The following is an 18,824-nucleotide window of genomic DNA, read 5'->3' as shown; positions in this document are numbered from 1 at the left end:
GGACAGAAGATGAGAAATAAGACAAAAATCCCCTTTTCCCAGCTGTTTCGGTGAGTGGCGGCGTGGAATTGTGTGTTCTCCGTGACATTGATCCTCCACAACAAGTGCAAGAAAACGGCTTCGGTTACAGGAACCACATTCAGCTCAAGGTTCCAGGAGCTATTTTTGGGTCCTCAACAACTTCACTGAACTTCTGCCTAATAGGTGGGCCACTGCCGGTGTGAAGATTGATTTTTGTATTTTGGCACAATTTACTTTTTAAATGCATTTGTATGAAAAAAGAACATGGAAGACGCTCCTCTGCCTCTGGTGACCATTCCAACAGCTCCTTACAATGATCAGAAACCAGGAACCAGTGGATTACGGAAGAAGACCTTTTATTTTGAATCCAAGATGAACTATTTGCAGAATTTTATCCAGAGTATATTTTTTTCCATAGACCTAAGGGATCGACAAGGCTCTTCTATGGTAGTTGGAGGTGATGGGAGATACCTTAATAAGTCTGCAGTGGAACTGATAGTCCAAATGGCTGCTGCCAACGGGGTTGGTAAACGTTACATGACTGAATTCCTGTAGTTGTGTAGCTGATAAATGCAGAAAACCATAATAGATTAGTCTCTGTGAGGTTTAATTTCCCCGTAGATTTTATTCAACTGCTAATAGTTAACTTTATAATGGAAAATCGGGTTGGTAATACTCAAAATGTCATTTATTCACTGTAAAGGGATGCAGTTGGATAGAAGTATGTGGGGAATGCAGCAAAGAAAATGAATAGCGCTTGGTTTTTGGGTGTGCTCGTTTTGTGTTCTGATGTGCCACACGCCGTTGTCACCTGTGGCTTTTTACAAAGAAAAGAGGCTTTTCTGTTTGTGCAGAATCTCTTAGTGCAGAGAGAACTTTATGCTGAATCTTGGCTCTTAGGAATTTGTTTGACAGAAAAACTTACCTGATCACAACAGGGTAATTAATAGTCAATGGGAGAATAGGAGAGAACTTTTTTTTCTTTTTGTTTTTTTTTGAATCAACATATTTTCCATCTTGGGGGGGAAAAAAATCCTTTGGCATTGCAAATTAATATATTCCTCTTAAGTCAATGTATGTGCTGAGCCGAAGAGCTGGAAAATGTGCACAAAGAGCCAGGGCTGCAGCTTGGACTGCTCGACAGTGGGACAGATTTTCTCCTGGTAAAGCTGAGATCAGACTCATCTTCACCAGCCCAGACTTTTCTCGTACATTTATTTCCAGCAGCCTGGACCATGTCTGGCTAAAATCTGGTTTTGCTGCTGGTTTTGATATTTTTCATTGATTGCTTTTTTCACAGTCTGGCTAATACCTGTGACTGTCAGCATCTTGCTTTATGAAGTGGAAGGAATGAGTCCAAGGATGTTTTCAAATATAAAAAAACACGTTTTGAGGATGTGAAAATCTCTTTGTGGGTGTGTGGCAGAGACAGGTCCTGTTACCTCTACAAATGTGGGATCAGCAGGATTTCCAAATTGTGCCAAGCCTGCTTGCTATGTCAGTAGCATCATGTTGTGGGTTTTAAATGATGATTATTTATTTAAAGGAATTGACCAAAGTAGTTTGTCCACTTAACCTGGCTTGCATAAATATAAGTGTCTCTATTCCAAGGCAGAAATTGTGGCACAGTATACAGGACTGGTGCATCTTGTGAAGCATCTCTTTTCCAGCAAGAGGACTGGAAGGGTGTGCTGATGACACGATGGAGCTGTAGACACCAGCTTCCTTGGCCTGGAAAATGCATTTTTGGTGTGAGAGCATCAGCCTGTGTTACTTGGGGGAAGGAGGGAGGCCACAAGAGGTCTCCTTTCTCATCCATGTGCATCTTAGTGCAGCTTTCAGCAAAACCAGGGTGGAAATGTTGCATGGATTGCTTCAAAGTGCCGTAACCCAGAATCACTGCACAAAGTGGGTCTGTTTTGAGCAGTCTGTGAAAGGTGTTTCTGCATCGTTAACATCCTTAGATTTTTCTCCTGAGAAATTGCATAGGATTAAAAAAGGTTTAAGTGTAAGTTGCTTGAGCAACCTTTGCCAGTGGTTACTGCAAAGGACTTAGCATTGGATGGGTGGGGAAGGACAGCTGAAAACCTCTGGAAGCCAAGGAGGACCCCAAATCAGAGGGCATCCCTTGAGCATCCCGGCAGAGCACCGACGCAGAGGGGTGTTGTGGCTGAACGTGACCCTCGAAGGGAAGCTGGGAAACAAAAAGGTGACGTTTTAGAGAGGAGCTTCCTGGAGACTGCATTAATTCTTGGTGAAGCTGAGGGAGAAAGACTTGGAGGCTGGAATAACCTGAGACAAGGTGTCCTGGCTTGGGCTGAGAATGTGGAAAAGAGCAAAGCCCACGTAGATAGGGCTACTTCAAATTAAATGTATGGCATAATAAACTAGTGCGATCAGCCGGTAGGCAGGCGCTGCAAGGGCTGTAATACATCCAGGTGAAAGAAGGGCACTCATTTTGGGTTTATAAACTGCTGTTTCACATTTATACTGGTCGGTCGCTAGAGGTGCAGCTCTTTTGGCCTGGCTGCTGTGTGACAGCTGCAGCATGCAGTGACCCATCAGCAGCGAAGCTGGGGCTTAGCACCAGGCCGTGCTGCAGGAGAGGAATCACAGTCATCCAGTGCCCGTGGCTTAGCACCCCATGAGGACCTTCAGTCTGGGAACGCTGCCTTTTGTTTGCTGGTTTATCTGGTGTTTGAATGAAATTCCTCTTCTTTTCTCAATCGTTCACAGGGTCTAATCTCCTCGGTTGATGGAGAGTAGTCTGGTATTTTTTTTTAAATCTCTGTCACCTCATTTGGGGGCTGTGGTAAGGAGCGTGTTCTTCCAGAAAAATTTTCATCTTCTGTTTTATTACCTGAACTCCAGCAGCCGGATCCCGATTACCTTCTATTGCTCAGCACAGTGGTCTGGATTTAATCTCAGTGATATTACTAAATTTATGGGGAGGAGGTGTGTTACCCGCTGTGAGTAAGAGAATCTGCAGCTGGTCCCATGGGACCGGTGATGATGTTTGATTTTTCTTGTTTTGTTTTGGCTTCTCTCAGCCCCATTGTGTCTTTTGAAAGCAAAGTTCGAGTTGTTGGGTTTGGTTTTTCTTGTTTTGTTTTGGCTTCTCTCAGCCCCATTGTGTCTTTTGAAAGCAAAGTTTGAGTTGTTTGGTTTGTTTTTTTTTTTCTTTGGTTGTTGAGATGCCTCTGGAAAGCTCAGCTCTTCAGTACAAGATGCCATTTCCAGTTCAGCTGCAGCATTTGTTAAAGGAAAACCCTAAAAAGGCACAATAGAGTGGGGTCAGATGCTGACCTTCATGGTACACAGCGGAGAGCTTTGGCAGCCTCCTGAGAACAAGCTGTGTGCTTGCAGAGAAGCAACACCTCTGCCACCAGCACACCTGGGGGCTCTGGTTTACCTGTCACCAAAGTTTGAGGTTTTGGCAGTTTTTTACTGGTTTTAGGATTTTGGGACTCACGGTGGTTTGTTTTGCTCCTTACTTTTCAGATTGGCCGCTTGGTCATCGGGCAGAACGGCATTCTCTCCACCCCAGCGGTGTCCTGCATCATCAGGAAAATCAAAGCCATCGGTGGCATCATTCTGACAGCCAGCCACAACCCTGGTGGCCCCAATGGGGATTTTGGCATTAAATTCAATACTGCCAATGGAGGTAAGGTAACTTGGTTCATTTTGGTTTGCATTGTTTCTGTTTGGCCATTTCTTGTGTTGACCACAAGGAACCTAATTCAAACTGTCTTAATATCACAAAGGTTGGGTGCCCTGAGCAGTGGGTTTCCCTCAGCAGAGCAAGTGATTGATCTGTTCCCCTCTTACTCTGATATTCCTCTCTAGGGGAGGTATTGCCAGCTCCGGGTCTTCTGTACTTGCAGAACTTCTGAAGTGTACTTCTCTTGCAGTCCGATTCTTTAACGTCTTCCCCCTTGACCATTTGTCTTGCAGGTCCTGCTCCTGAAGGTATCACAGACAAAATTTTCCAAATCAGCAAGAAAATTGAAGAGTATGCAATCTGCCCAGATCTCCAGGTGGACCTGAGCACCATTGGGAAACAGCAGTTCGACCTGGAGAACAAATTTAAACCATTTACAGGTAAACAACTGTTCTTCCTCTTGGAAAGTTTCCTTTCAGGTGTTTTAAGTGTGGACCTGGGTCTTCTGTACTTGCAGAACTTCTGAAGTGCACTTCTCTTGCAGTCTGATTTTTTAATGACTTCCCCCTCGACCAATTTGTCTTGCAGGTCCTGCTCCTGAAGGTATCACAGACAAAATTTTCCAAATCAGCAAGAAAATTGAAGAGTATGCAATCTGCCCAGATCTCCAGGTGGACCTGAGCACCATTGGGAAACAGCAGTTCGACCTGGAGAACAAATTTAAACCATTTACAGGTAAACAACTGTTCTTCCTCTTGGAAGGTTTCCTTTCAGGTGTTTTAAGTGTGGACCTGCCATGAATGGGCAAGGACATTTGGTGTTTCTGAAGAGCAGATGTGGCCATTCTGGCCTCTCCCCTTCATCTGTTGAATAAGCCAAGCAAGGATATTGCTTCTGGTCACCCTTGCATTTTTTTTTTCCCTTTTCCTGCATCTTCTCTTGTGTAGATACTTCAATTGTATCATTGTTTCTGTCCTACAAAAGGTTGTACTCCAGTAGGTGAATCTGATCCATCAAACTGCACGAAAATCACAGACTGTTTTTCTGTAAGACCCTCAGTAACATGCATTTGTGAAACTGACAACTCTGCAGTTAAAGTGCATTTTCCTGATTAAAAATTATAGCGTTACTTATTTTACTGTTTGTAACTGATTTTTTTTCCCCATGGTTTCGTATACAAAAGCTCTCTCTGTGAGTGGGGAAACCCATTATGTTTCATGTGTGACTTTTGAGCAGTGAAATATGAAAAAAAGACTTTTGAAAAGCACATACTGCAAGTATTTTTTACCCTCTCTTGATGACCTGTGCTTGTAATAAAAAAAAAAAAAAATTAAATGAAAAGATGATAAAAGTTGGTATTTCTCTCAGTCCCCATTTCTGTATTGTGAGATTTTTATGTTAATGAGGTTTTTATGGCTCTATCTATATATGGCCTGTTGCAAAGGTGCAAATTTTTCAGGCTAATACGTGCACAGTTCCCATTGACTTTGGAAATTTGAGATCTAGTTTTATATATATATATATATATATATATATAAAAATATATATATATATATATTATTTTCACTTTTCCTTTACTCCCATCTCCAGGTAAGCGGAGTGGGACGGAGCCCTCTTTCAAGAGTCCAGGGAGCTGTAGCTGTGAACAGTGTTTAAGGGTTTTGTTGGTTTGTTTGGTCTGTCACCCAATTACCAGTGACAGCCTGTAATTAAACTCTTAATATAAGGCCGTTATTGTCTTTATGAAATGATTTTATGGGATGTTTAAAGGCTTTATGCTGAGCCCTGGCCCTTTGTACTATGCCATGTGTAGCAAAATTGGGTTTTTTCTGTGAAGATTTCGGGCTCTGTAAAAGATGATAAAAGTTGGTATTTCTCTCAGTCCCCATTTCTGTATTGTGAGATTTTTATGTTAATGAGGTTTTTATGGCTCTATCTATATATGGCCTGTTGCAAAGGTGCAAATTTTTCAGGCTAATACGTGCACAGTTCCCATTGACTTTGGAAATTTGAGATCTAGTTTTATATATATATATATATAATATTAATTATTATTTTCACTTTTCCTTTACTTCCGTCTCCAGGTAAGTGGAGTGGGACTGAGTCCTCTTGAAAGAGTCCAGGGAGCTGTAGCTGTGAACAGTGTTTAAGGGTTTTGTTGGTCCATTTGGTCTGTCACCCGATTACCAGTGACAGCCTGTAATTAAACTCTTAATATAAGGCCGTTATTGTCTTTATGAAATGATTTTATGGGATGTTTAAAGGCTTTATGCTGAGCCCTGGCCCTTTGCGCTGTGCCATGTGTAGCAAAATCGTTTTTTTTCTGCGAAGATTTCAGGCTCTGAGAGTTGGTCTCTGCTCTTTTTTTTCCCTTAGTGGAAATCGTGGACTCGGTAGAAGCTTACGCGAACATGCTGAGGAACATCTTTGACTTCAGCGCCTTAAAGGAACTGCTTTCAGGGAAAAACCACCTCAAGATCCGCATAGATGCCATGCACGGAGGTACAGGGGGGGCTTGGGTTTGGGGGATTGGGGATACCCTGTGTCCCTGGGGCTTTGCCACTTAAAGGCTTTATGCTGAGCCCTGGCCCTTTGTACTATGCCATGTGTAGCAAAATTGGGTTTTTTCTGTGAAGATTTCGGGCTCTGAGAGTTGGTCTCTGCTCTTTTTTTTCCCTTAGTGGAAATCGTGGACTCGGTAGAAGCTTACGCGAACATGCTGAGGAACATCTTTGACTTCAGCGCCTTAAAGGAACTGCTTTCAGGGAAAAACCACCTCAAGATCCGCATAGATGCCATGCACGGAGGTACAGGGGGGGCTTGGGTTTGGGGGATTGGGGATACCCTGTGTCCCTGGGGCTTTGCCACTGACTTCAGAGAGAAGACTATTTTTCTGGTTTTTATGTCCGTCGTTTGTAAAATTGTTTCTTATTTTGCAACGTGTTACATTTTTCTTTTTCCAGGCAAACTTTTTATGGCTTTATGTTGTTTTCTTTTGTCGGGCGTTTGGACTTGGGAAATGTTTGGGTCCAGGGGAGGGATGCTGTGGGGCTCACACACGTCCATCCACACCTAAGAGAGAGGACATCAGTGATGATGTTGGGATCTGTGCTGCCCTGGCAGCCTGTCCATCAGTCCATGTCCCGTGGAGGTCACAGCGGCTCAGCAAAGGTCTGTCTGTGGCTATTTGGCCCCAAAAATGGGACCACTGGACTGTTTTATGTAATTTAGTATCTATCCCAAGCTTGTGAGTCTCTTTCAGTAGACATTTTCAGGAGCCCCCTAGATTTCTTAGCATCTTGTTTCTCTCATCTCCAGGCCATTCCCGTTCCTATTAGACATTTTCAGGAGCCCCCTAGATTTCTTCGCACCTTGTTTCTCTCATCTCCAGGCCATTCCTGTTCCTGTGCTCACTTATTTTTTTTTTATTGTCTGCATTATTAGCTTTTGAGAGCAGTAAATCCTATTGTACTGCTGGATGTCTGTAAATCACACATGGGGCTGTCATACTAACACCTCAGTGCACTTGGTTCATCAGCCCTTCACTTCTTGTCCTCACTCATCTTCACTTGTAAACACACGAGTGTTCTCACATATTTAGTGGGACAGCCCTTGGGCTGAAAAGCTGCCTTGGGGAAGAGCTTGTGTCCCTGGATTGGTCAGGCTTAAGCACATCTATGTCCTTCTTGGGGTTTTTGATAGGAACACTGGTGCTTGAGTACCAGAAACCATATAAATTGACTCAAAGTGAGCAGGCTGGAGGCTGGGGTGGTTATGTGGCTGGTGCAAAGCTACCTGAGGGCAGAGGCTGACTCATTTGTGTTTTGCCATGATAGTTGTGGGCCCTTATGTGAAAAAAATCCTGTGTGAGGAGCTGGGAGCCCCAGCAAATTCAGCTGTGAATTGCACCCCGCTGGAGGACTTTGGTGGCCACCATCCTGACCCCAACTTAACCTACGCTGCTGACCTGGTCCAGACCATGAAGACTGGAGAGTACGACTTTGGAGCTGCTTTTGATGGAGACGGGGTAAATGGGCTGTTTTGTATTCACCCTTTTGCCCTCTGGTCAGTTGTGGGAGGAGCAACTGCTCAGCTGCTTTTAAGCAGAGGAGAACGAAGGTGAAGACTTTTTTTTCTCCCTCTCTACCTTCTGTGAGTAGAAGTGAACCACTTGGAGTTTGCCACCGTGGCAATAGTTGGCTACTGTGTTAATAATGAAGTCCAAAGTGTATTTAAAGTAGCTTTAAAGGCTGTGAAAAATCAGCAGGAAGGTGAAATACTATACAGGTGTTGCTATTTGGCTTTTTCAAAGCTCTGCCTTTATTTCAGTGCAGTCAAAAAAAATCTCTCTGAGTTGTGGGGTTTATAGGCTGAGCCTGCCAAGTAGAACAACTTCTGCCATCACAGCCTTTTTGCCCTAAGCTGATGTAGGGGGATGAGAGCTGTTTCTCTCTTTTGTCTTCACCAGGATCGCAACATGATTCTTGGGAAACACGGCTTCTTCGTGAACCCCTCCGACTCCGTCGCTGTCATCGCTGCCAATATTTTCAGTATCCCTTATTTCCAGCAGACCGGAGTGCGTGGCTTTGCCCGGAGCATGCCCACCAGTGGGGCTCTTGATAGGTAACGTCTACCTCTGGGTGGTGGGAGAGGGGAGCCCTGCCAAGGAGAGGGACTGTCCCTTTTTTTGTGGTTTACCACATGTCTGTAGCAGGGACTGAGCTCATGGTCCGTCTGAAGGGTGAAGCAGCGCCAGGGCTGGGTGTGACAGGGGAGGCAGTGAAGTTTAATGAATTTAATCCTGTTTGGGGACATAGCTGAGCTGGGCTCCACTCTTGGATCTATATCTTCTTTACAGATAAGCCCAATCAAATGATTTTGTTTTGGTTTGATTTTGGGGGTTTTTTGGGTTGTTTGGTTTTTTTAAGGTTGGACTCGATGATCTCAGAGGTCCCTTCCAACCATAGAATCATAGAATTGTCTAGGTTGGAAGGGACCTTAAAGATCATCTAGTCCAACCATCAACCTAACTCTGACCAAAAAAAAAAAGAAAAAACCAAAACAAACAAACCAACAAAAAACCCCCCAAAACCACCACTAAACCATATTCCTGAGGACCATGTCAACTCGTCTTTTGAACACCTCCAGGGATGGTGCCTCAACCCCTTCCCTGGGCAGCCCATTCCAATGCTGGATAACCCTTTCTGTGAAAATTTTTTTCCTAATATCCAATCTAAACCTCCCCTGGCGCAACTTGAGGCCATTTCCCCTTGTCCTATCTCCTGTGACTTGGGAGACGAGGTGATTCTGTGATCCTCCCCACCCTTTTTTTAGTTTTTAATTTGATAGTGATACTTTTTCTGTTAAATGCTTTGAGTTCTACGACTTAAAACTGCTTTAGAAGAGCTGTGTGTTTATCACTATTGTTTAGTTGCGCATCCTACCTATTTCCCAACCATTACACTGGGATAAAGTAGAGAATTGCTCTACAAGGAAATGTTCATTGTAATAAAAACCCACACGAGTGGCACGAGCTGCCTTTGGTTAACCCCCCGAGAGAGACTCTTTGGGGTCTTTCCCAAAAGAGACACCCCAACTGAAGCTCCTGCTGCAGTATTTCACATTGGCAGCTCTGAGAGTTCAGTTGAGATGTGACTTTGCTTTCTTACCTTTGAAGGGTGGCCCAGGCTACAAAGATCGCTTTGTATGAAACTCCAACTGGCTGGAAGTTCTTTGGAAACTTGATGGATGCAAACAAACTGTCTCTGTGCGGAGAGGAAAGTTTTGGGACTGGTAAGTCAGCGTTCCCAATCACACCAGTGATGGTGTTATTCCTCCTCTTAGTTCTTTATTGCGCTGGGTAGCTTGGGGTTGATCTTTCCTCTGTAGTTGTTAATGCTTCTAAAATAATAAAATAAAAAAACAGAAGCTTGCAAGAATCACTGTTGGAAGGGAACACAATGCTAAAAGTTTTGTCAGGCAAGAGCTAGTTCTCCTTTCAGTTATTTAGGAAAGGCCTATGTAGATACGCAGGAAGTTTAAGGGCCTCTTTACTAGCCCGGTCATTGAGTCTATGGGGATTAAGAGCAGTGTTAAATGTATTTTTCAACTCTTGGTGGCCAGGAAAACCTTCTAAATGTTTTCATTTCTGGAAAGAAATATGGTTTGGAGCATGCAGTTTTATTAGGGAAGGTTTCAGGTCACTATTAAATCTCTGAGCTTAATAGGGCCCTCATTTTCCTGTTCTAAAAACAAGGTATGATTTATAAAGTTTAAATTAACACTTGCCTTTGAACAGTCTAAGCAAGTTATTGGGTTACTGAGAAACAAAGTGAACATCTTAAGGAATTTACTAGGGGTGTGCACGTGACACACAACTATTATTTGTGCAGGGAAGTTGAAGTGAGCAGGTTTTGCTCCGCGTCGGAGCGGCGCGTTCAGGACGCGCAGTGTTCCCAGGAGGCCTCAGCAGTTTCTGAGCCCTCCCCTGGCACCCACCACATGGTTCTAACTGGTCCTGACTGGGGAAATGGCACCTTCCCTGCGTGCAGGAGGCCAGCACCCAATTCATGTGCGAAGGCTGAGTTTTATCTGGTCTGAATTCTGCCCCAGATCTTGTTTTTCCTGCTCTCTAACGAGCTTGGGGGCAGCTGGTAGGATCTGCAAGGCCATGAGGGTCTTGAGGGAATTTAGGTTGGATGATTTCAGGCTCAAACCTTGTGTGTTTTCATTCCACCAAGCCCATATTTCAGGAGAACGTTTTAGCCTGCGCGTGGGCGTCTCGCAGGGGAGGGATGGCCTTAAATCCCCAAATGGCTGAAATTAAGTGCTTTGTGGAACTGGGGTGCACGACCTGACGTGAAAGGATTACCCCGGCTTTTCTGTAGCTGAGGGAGTGGTATCACAGCCTCTGGTTGAAAGCAGTTTGCTGGAGTGGCAATATTTTCACCGTCAGATGCTAGTCTGATACACGGGCTTTGGCCTCAGATTGGAAGGAGAGGGGAATTTCAGAAAACGTGGTATCTCTGTAAAGAAATCGTGAAGTAAATCCTGAGTAAAGAAAGATCTTGGAGTTTTGCCCTGAATGATTTCAGCCTGCGTTAAGTTTATGTTCTGGACATGGGCTAATGAGAGGGCACCGGCATTTCAGTAAATAAATAAAAACAAAAAGCAGCAAATGATTCATGGAGCTGCTGATGGGGAGATGGTCTCTAATGAGCAGCTCTCTAAAATTGTTTCCATCTTTTATTGTGTGAGCAATGAGCTCATAGTTTCTCTCCCTCCCCCCAACAGGTAAATGATTTGACGCTACAAATAAAAGCGACTGGTTCCATTTGCAGCAGGGGCTGGGAGAGGGGGCTGAGATCTCTTCTTCACCTCTGAGTAGCCAGGGACTGAAGCAGATTTTTTGCAGGGGGGAGGACAGATGAAGAAAGGGCCCAGGAGTGTTGGACGTGCCCCCCCCAGCAATGCAAAGGGGATTTGTCCATCTGGCAAATGCACTTTAAGGAACGAAAAAGGGGCGAGGAAGGTTATTTGATAGTAAGTTAATGAGGAGTTGTTTGGAGCCGGACAGAATGTGAGTGTTGAAGGGGAGAGAGGTGAAGGAGCAGCCAAATAGACCCAGTAAAAATTGAAACAAACTGTGACCCGGTGGGACTGGTGTCCGGGAGCAATTAGAGTAATGGGACATGACAGAATTCCTGCTTGCTTTCTTGGGGTATTTTATTCCAGCAATAAGTTGATACATCACATGGGACTTCTGTTTATTTAGCATTCCTCTCCGTCACCTCTCTCCAGCTCTCTCTGCTGTAAAGGACCGTGAGGAGAATTTATCGCTGCCTCCACAATGGTGGGATTTGTGTAGAGCACCACGTAACCCATGGCCCAGCCCCCAGCCTTTTTCCCCAGACGATTGCCCACTCTGGCAATTCTTGAGAGGGTAAAACGGCAGCTCTCCTCCGTGTTAGCAGGCGTATCCTGGCTCCTTGGGATTTCATTAAGACCTGCCTGGAGGTTTTCCAGAGCTCAACGGATGGGAGGTTGTGCATCTGTGGGGCGCAGTGTTGAACTCTCAGGCCAGAAGCAGGGAGGCTGGGTTGGGTGTATTCTGGGCTGCCATTTGATCCCTCGTTTAATTTAAGTGTTGGGGGCGCTGGCGACGTTGCAGCACCCTCTCAGGTTTCCTGGGGACCTGGGTGCCCTACGGTCCCTGTCCCACTGCTGGCAGCCCCTGTCCCCTGTGCTCCCAGGGCATAGCTGGGCCAGCCTCTGATGGCCTCCTGCTCTCTGTGCTTGCTCCGGGGGCCAGCCTCTGATGGCCTCCTGCTCTCTGCTTGCTTCGAAGGAATCGTTTTTTAGCCAAAACATGGTCTTTTACAGCCTTTCGGTGCCTGGTTGTTGGGGTGAGAGCGGGCACGAGGCTCTCCTCTGGTTTCCACAGGTGAACAGGGTCTCTCCTCACCCTGCTGTTTGCCAGCCCCGGTGGCTGGTGGTGTCCCCTTTTCAGAGTCGTTAGGGTTTGGCTTCCTCAGCGAGGGCTGACATTTTTCTTGGTGCTGGGCCAGAATCTGTGCTGATTTGGCACACGGTACATGACAGCTGCTTGAAGAGGTTGATGTTAGTCCTTCCTGAAGCTGTTCCTTGCCTTTTTTTTATTTTTTTATTTTTTTTGAAATGACCTTTTTACTGTGCGTTCCCCATGACTTCCCTGGGAACAGAATTAAGGATCTGTGAACAATGAGCGTGCGTGTGTTAAAAGGGGCCGAACGTTTTATTTGGGCTAGAGCTAAAAGCAGATGATATCTTGAACTGTTCTTAACAATACAGCGGGGATGGAGCTCGTGAAATGCCTTCCATTTGTGAGTTTGTACGGCTGCCAGTTGGATGGAGGAGAGGAGACAAGGTAGGGCTGTAGCACAGACCCTCGCGTGAAAGGAGGTGGGAAATGTGTTTCTGCTGTGGCTCCCTGCAGGCTCCGACCACATCCGTGAGAAGGATGGGCTCTGGGCTGTCCTGGCTTGGCTGTCCATCCTGGCCACCCGCAAGCAGAGCGTGGAGGACATCATGAAGGACCACTGGCAGAAATACGGCAGGAACTTCTTCACCAGGTGGGGAAGGTGCTCCTGACACCTCAGGCTTATCTCTGTCCTGTGTTTAACCCTCCGAGGTCAGAGCCCCAAGGGCTGATGGCACCGGCGTGTGTCACTGCAGTGTGGTTCTTGCCTTGTCACACTCGCTGTTTCTGTCCCTTTGCTGTAATTTAAAACTCCCTGCACGTTTTGCAACATCACTGGGTTAAATAAAACAGTGCTTATTCATTCACCTTAACCTTTCATGATGTCCCGTTTAGGATTTGTTACTCTAAACATAAATCTAGTAGGTATTGAACTCTGCAAAGGCTGTACATTTTATATATGCAAGGTATCTTTTTTATTTTAACGGAGATTTTTTTTTTTCTTGCAAGAGTCTTTTTTTGCAATTGGAACAGTATGTTTCCTGAGACCACAAATCACAAGTTAATTTGTAATGTCTTCCATGATAGCAATGTCTTATTGAATGGACATCGAGCTCCCAAGCTGTTATTTACCTGCTTGAGTTTCTGTCCAGTCCCAAAATACTCTTAATTTAAACTAGGGTAGACATGGAAGATGAAAAGGGAAGGAGTGAGAACACATAAACAAAGGTGGGCAACAATGTCAGGAGTGAAAATGTAATGGAGAAATCTTTCAGCTTGGGAAGACCTACGTGAAAATTCTGTCTCAAATTGCCAGTTGAAGGAACTTGCCTTTTTTTTTCCCCCTCCCCACACCACAAAGCCAGCATACATCTCAGGTATTTAAACCTGTGGAAAAAATGCCAAAGTCTAGAATAAAAAGGCAGTCTTTTAGCACCAGAGGGACTGCATAGCAAGCTAAGTGCAATGGTAGGCAGGTTGGCAGGCCTGTGCGTGCTTCATCTAGCCAGCTGGGCAAATAAAAGTGGCAGTAATCACCCTGGCAATCAGAGTGCAGAGTCTGGGATCCTGGTGTGTGCTGCAGCCTCTCTCTGCTGCTTCTTACCTGGGTTAACGAGATCAAAGCTGGTGCTGGTACCTTATCATCTGCTGCCATCACACCTGCGTTTGGCTGTGGGGACGCACAGGAGGGTGTTCAGGCAGAATTTGTCATCGTGAGGAACCTGCCGAGATCCTATCGGCAGAATGAGAGTGAATTCTGTGCAGTCAGCGTTGCTGGAGCCCAGCCCTTCCATATGCCCACAATTTGTGCTTTCATCTCTCCTGACGCCCATGGTATGTTCCAGAGTATCCCATGGATTCATATCGGATCATAGCTATCTCTGTATTGCTGCACAGATCCTCCTCTCTTCTTCCTTTTCCTCCAGCGAGGGCGTAGAGAACATCTATGGGGCAGTATTTCAACGAGGGTGTCACAAAACACTGATTACAGCTAATTACAGCCTTCCTAATCTTCGTTTTGTGGTGCCTGGCTGTAGATACGACTACGAAGAGGTGGATGCAGATGCAGCGAACAAAATGATGAAGGATTTGGAGACTGTGATGTTTGACCGCTCCTTTGTGGGGAAGCAGTTGTCGTGTGGTGACAAAGTCTACACGGTTGAGAAGGCTGATAACTTTGAGTACAATGATCCCGTGGATGGAAGCGTCTCCAAGAACCAGGTGGGCAAAGCCTGGCCTGTGCTGAACCTCACCTCTGAGGGGTGTTACGCTGCGTATTTTGGGCTTAAACTTTGTCCTTTGCATTTGCATCTGCTTTAAAGCCAAATATTGTGTTTGTCCCATGGAGAATTTTTGCTGCTCTCTGTTTGCTGGTGGGATCCTGCCCGGCATGAGGGAAATTGCTGCCTTGGAGAGGGAAGGGTCTGGAGACTGCTCCTGCCCCAGCAGGGCTGGAGAGGGAGCAGAGCTTCCCTATGGCCACTGCAAAGGGGAGTCACAGAATCACAGAATGGTTTGGGTTGGAAGGGACCTTAAAATGATCCAGTGCCACCCCCTGCCCTGGGCAGGGACACCTCCCACCACACCAGGTTGCTCCAAGCCCCCTCCAACCTGCCCTTGAACCCCTCCAGGGATGGGGCAGCCACAGCTTCTCTGGCCAACCTGGGCCAGGCTCTCACCACCCTCCCACCAAACAAGTTCTTCCCCACATCTCAGCTCCATCTCCCCTCTTGCAGGGTCCAACCCTTCCCCCTCCTCCTAGGGCTCCCCTCCCTCATCCAGAGTCCCTCCCCAGCTTTCCTGGAGCCCCCCTTCTTGAGGGACTGGAAGGGGCTGGAAGGTCTCCCCGGAGCCTTCTCCAGGCTGAACCCCCCCAACTCTCTCAGCCTGTCCTCCTAGCAGAGGGGCTCCAGCCCTCCCAGTATCTCCATGGCCTCCTCTGGCCCCGCTCCCAACAGGTCCATGTGAGGGTTGAAACCCTCCCGTTCAGGTGTCACCTTGTCCCCGGACGTGTTTGTCCCTGAGCTGACGTTGCTCCTCACGTGCTCGTCCCCGAGAGGGCAGGCAGCAGCGCGGAGCGGCTGTGACGGGGGATTGAGTTCCCAGCTCCAGAAGTCACGGGGGTATTAAATACGTGTGAGAGGAGTAACCTGTCACCAGAGATTATTAAAGAAAAATGTCCTGTAGATGGATTGGTTTGATGGCATGACGTGGAAGCGTAGTGAGCGGGAAGAAATAATGGAGAAATCCTGCAGGAATGATTGCCTATCCTGTGGGATAACAGGAGCGTTTTCTTTACATCCTGTTTTGGTGGAAGAGCAGTGGGTTGGTAACGCTGTGCCTGGCAGAGAAATTGGTCCCTGGCCCTTGTTCCCAAGCAAGTGCTGGGGTGAGGGAACTTACAGCAGCAACCATGCTTCGTGTTCAGGAGTTCTAGTAACTTCTCCAGAGTGGGTTAGGAGGGACACTACCTCCTCTGCGAGTGGGGAGGGGATAACAGGGACCTTCTGCGTCTCCCCAAAGGGGAGAAGCTGTGGGGATCATGGAGGTCTCATGGAAAATACCTTGGGTACCCAAGAGGAATGTAGCTGAGAGGCTCTTCTCCTCTTCTGACTTTGCAGGGCTTGCGGCTCATCTTCTCCGATGGCTCCCGCATTATCTTCAGACTAAGCGGTACCGGCAGCGCTGGAGCCACGGTGCGGCTCTACATCGACAGCTACGAGAAGGATGCTCAGAAGATCCATGAAGACCCCCAGGTACACATCGCCTCTCAGTCACAGCTCTGCTGGCCCCCAGCCTTCCTAAAACGCTTCAATCTGTGCTTTGCTCACAGTGATGGGGAGGTGCGAGGTATTTTGGAATTGATATCTTTAATCCCAGGGTAAATTGATGTATTTAAAAGCAGGAAAACAAAAAAAAGCTCTGTGTGGAACAAGTGTTACTTGTTCAGGATCCCTCACAGCTGCTCCTGCGGTTGCCCATGAGTTTTCCTGTTTACGATACATCTGTGGCTGGATGCAGGTGTGGGAGGACACCGTTTCGGTCCTGAACTGACCTTCTAGTTGAAGTGTTACATCACTAGGGATAGAATGAGCTCATTCCTATCCTGAATTTGGGACATACTCGTTCAAAACAAATAAACAGGGATAAAAGGAGGCAGTCATATCAAAGATGCCACTGACCTGTTGTGTACTGAGTAGAATGCATGTTCCTTACAGCAGCATTTTAAAAATGCTGTTGGCCTCTCTCGTAGGCAGGGGAGGAAAAGAATCCTCATTTTATATTTTCCCCAGCAAAGAGTCTTGGAGCTCTTTTTGGGTAACTTACTGTGCCATTATTGACAAAAGGACTACCATCCCTGGAGGTGTTCAAAAGATGGGTTGATGTAGTGCTGGGAGGTATGGTTTAGTGATGATGCTTCTTGTTTGTTGTGTGGGTGACTATTTTTGTCAGTTAGGTTGACGGTTGGACAAGATGATCTTTAAGGTCCCTTCCAACCTAGAAGATTCTGTGATTCTGTGAAGAAAAAGTCGTATTCTGAGAGGCACAAACAAAGTTATGGTTTAACTGTGCTGGTGGGTGCAGCAGAGTTTGAGGGCACGATGAGGGTGGCAGTGACAGCAGAGCTGTGCTGGGCTTTTCTCTCTGAAGGATGAGGTCGTAGCATCGCATCCCTCACCGCATCCTTCCTCTCACTGGTGCCGCAGCTCACGCTGTGAACCCAAAACGGTCCCTTTTGACCAGCAGTTCTGAGAGTTTTGGGTGTCCCGGGCTGACACCAGACCCCCGTGAGGGAAGGTGTGCCCGTGCGTGGGCTGCGTGTGCGGCTCTGGCGGGCGGTTCTGAGCCGTGTCTCTCCTCCCTGCAGGTCATGTTGGCACCTCTCGTTTCTATCGCACTGAAACTTTCACAGCTTCACGAAAGAACCGGCCGCACCGGTCCGACTGTCATAACATAAGAGGTTTGGTCAGACACCCCTGCTGGAGTGCACACCGAGGGAAGGAAGTCAAGCCTCTCTCCCCTTTTATTGTCAAATCTGTCACTAAAAGAGGAATAATTAATTTTATGGCTGTATTTAAGAACACTGTTGAACTTGCTAAGGGTAGACAATAAACCCCAAGCCCCTGTCACCACTGGGTGTGCACACTGCTGTGCTGCTCTTCTGCATCACACAGCACTGCTGGCAATTGGTGGATGGTGCTCGTTAGCACAGCCTTTTGCTTTAGCATATGTCCTTTTTTTTTTTTTTCTTAAACAAAAGGCTCTAGAAATAACAAAGAGACAAAATTCTTCAATAATACGGTTTTGGTTTGGGGTTTTTTTTTTCCTGTCTTGGAAACTTTCCTGGAAAACAGCCTTTTGCTTTAGCATATGTCCTTTTTTTTTTTTTTCTTAAACAAAAGGCTCTAGAAATAACAAAGAGACAAAATTCTTCAATAATACGGTTTTGGTTTGGGGTTTTTTTTTTCCTGTCTTGGAAACTTTCCTGGAAAAGAAGCACAAATGCTTCACCCTTGTTAATACATAGTCTTCTAAATGTGGTGTCTCTGAATAAGCCATGGCTGTGTATTAGGGCTGAGTATTTCTCACTTGGGTGGATTTTTCCCTTTCAAAACCAAATTATGTAAATTGACCCCCATTTGCCTTCTGTATACTTAAACAAAAGGCTCTAGAAATAACAAAGAGAGAAAATTCTTCAATAATACGGTTTTGGTTTGTTTTTTTTTTTCTGTCTTGGAAACTTTCCTGGAAAAGAAGCACCCTTGTTAATACATAGTCTTCTAAATGTGGTGTCTCTGAATAAGCCATGGCTGTGTATTAGGGCTGAGTATTTCTCACTTGGGTGGATTTTTCCCTTTCAAAACCAAATTATGTAAATTGACCCCCATTTGCCTTCTGTATAAGAAAAAACCCACCACGAACCCTCCACACAGAAATGAGCAATAAGGAGCATTGCAGGATATTAAACTGATATGAGCTACAATTACTGTTCAGTGCTCTTTTATTTTCCTACATCACGATAGGCTCCCTTTTGAAGAAGAAGAGATTGTTTTGATGAGCTCGTTTGGTCGAACATGGCTAGTAAGATCCTTGGAATAATCAGATTTGCAGGCATTAATATGCAAAATCTTACCCAAGGGCACGGAGAGGGTGACTCTGGAAACAGTTGTAGCTGTTGGATGTTAAGGCCTTGCAGCTGCACCTTCCTGCCCCTTTTGCTGGAAGCGTCCCCTCGGTGTCCCTCATCCCTGGAGGTGACACCCTCCAGGAATGAGAGGGACTCTGGAAGAGAACCCCAGGTAAACCCATGAGCCCCTGTTGATTTACTCCCTCTCACAGCTGCCGTGGCCTAAGCTGTGTTAATAAAAGTGGTGGTGTTAGTGGGAATGATTTTAGGTGACTTTCCCTTTTTGGTTTGCTTGCCTTTGTCACCCGAATCCCTGTGATGCCCATGCCTGGTCTCTGCCTTGGCCGTGGCTGGGAGCAGCTCTGTTTTCCAGGAATGTGAAACATCCCACCTTCACCCTCAGGCGGCTGCCAGCAGAGCTTCAGAGGTAGATGCAGATGTGCTGACAAAAACCTCTTTATCTCCTCTTCTACACCGAGGTGAGGTGTCTCTTCTGACAGATGGGCTTCTCTGCTCGCTCTGCGCTCACGGTTTTGCTGACAGAGCTGTTTTGGGGT

The 18,824-nt window shown here is 46.2% G+C and overlaps 1 protein-coding gene across 2 annotated transcripts in view; it reads left to right on the top strand.

The window, feature by feature from the left end:
• The window catches only part of PGM1 (phosphoglucomutase 1), a 28,885-nt gene extending 11,403 nt beyond the window's left edge, over positions 1-17,482 (top strand). Inside the window, exons 2-11 of one of the 2 annotated variants that reach the window (XM_014939496.1) lie at positions 3,523-3,685; positions 3,976-4,122; positions 6,059-6,184; positions 7,519-7,709; positions 8,151-8,305; positions 9,360-9,475; positions 12,657-12,792; positions 14,177-14,360; positions 15,761-15,895; positions 17,008-17,482. In XM_014939496.1, the coding sequence (XP_014794982.1) occupies positions 3,523-3,685; positions 3,976-4,122; positions 6,059-6,184; positions 7,519-7,709; positions 8,151-8,305; positions 9,360-9,475; positions 12,657-12,792; positions 14,177-14,360; positions 15,761-15,895; positions 17,008-17,097 (1,443 nt within the window). In that variant the 3' untranslated portion in view covers positions 17,098-17,482. Of the gene's footprint in view, positions 1-3,522; positions 3,686-3,975; positions 4,123-6,058; positions 6,185-6,367; positions 6,490-7,518; positions 7,710-8,150; positions 8,306-9,359; positions 9,476-12,656; positions 12,793-14,176; positions 14,361-15,760; positions 15,896-17,007 lie in introns of those variants that run through there. The other variant, XM_014939497.1, reaches the window with a different exon arrangement.
• Positions 17,483-18,824: the final 1,342 nt, after the last annotated feature.

This window comes from Calidris pugnax, unplaced genomic scaffold (assembly GCF_001431845.1).
Source record: "Calidris pugnax isolate Ruff unplaced genomic scaffold, ASM143184v1 scaffold18, whole genome shotgun sequence".
Taxonomy (NCBI): Eukaryota; Metazoa; Chordata; class Aves; order Charadriiformes; family Scolopacidae; genus Calidris; species Calidris pugnax.
The sequence above is the reverse complement of the archived record's forward strand: the minus strand, read 5'-3'. Positions and strand labels throughout refer to the sequence as shown.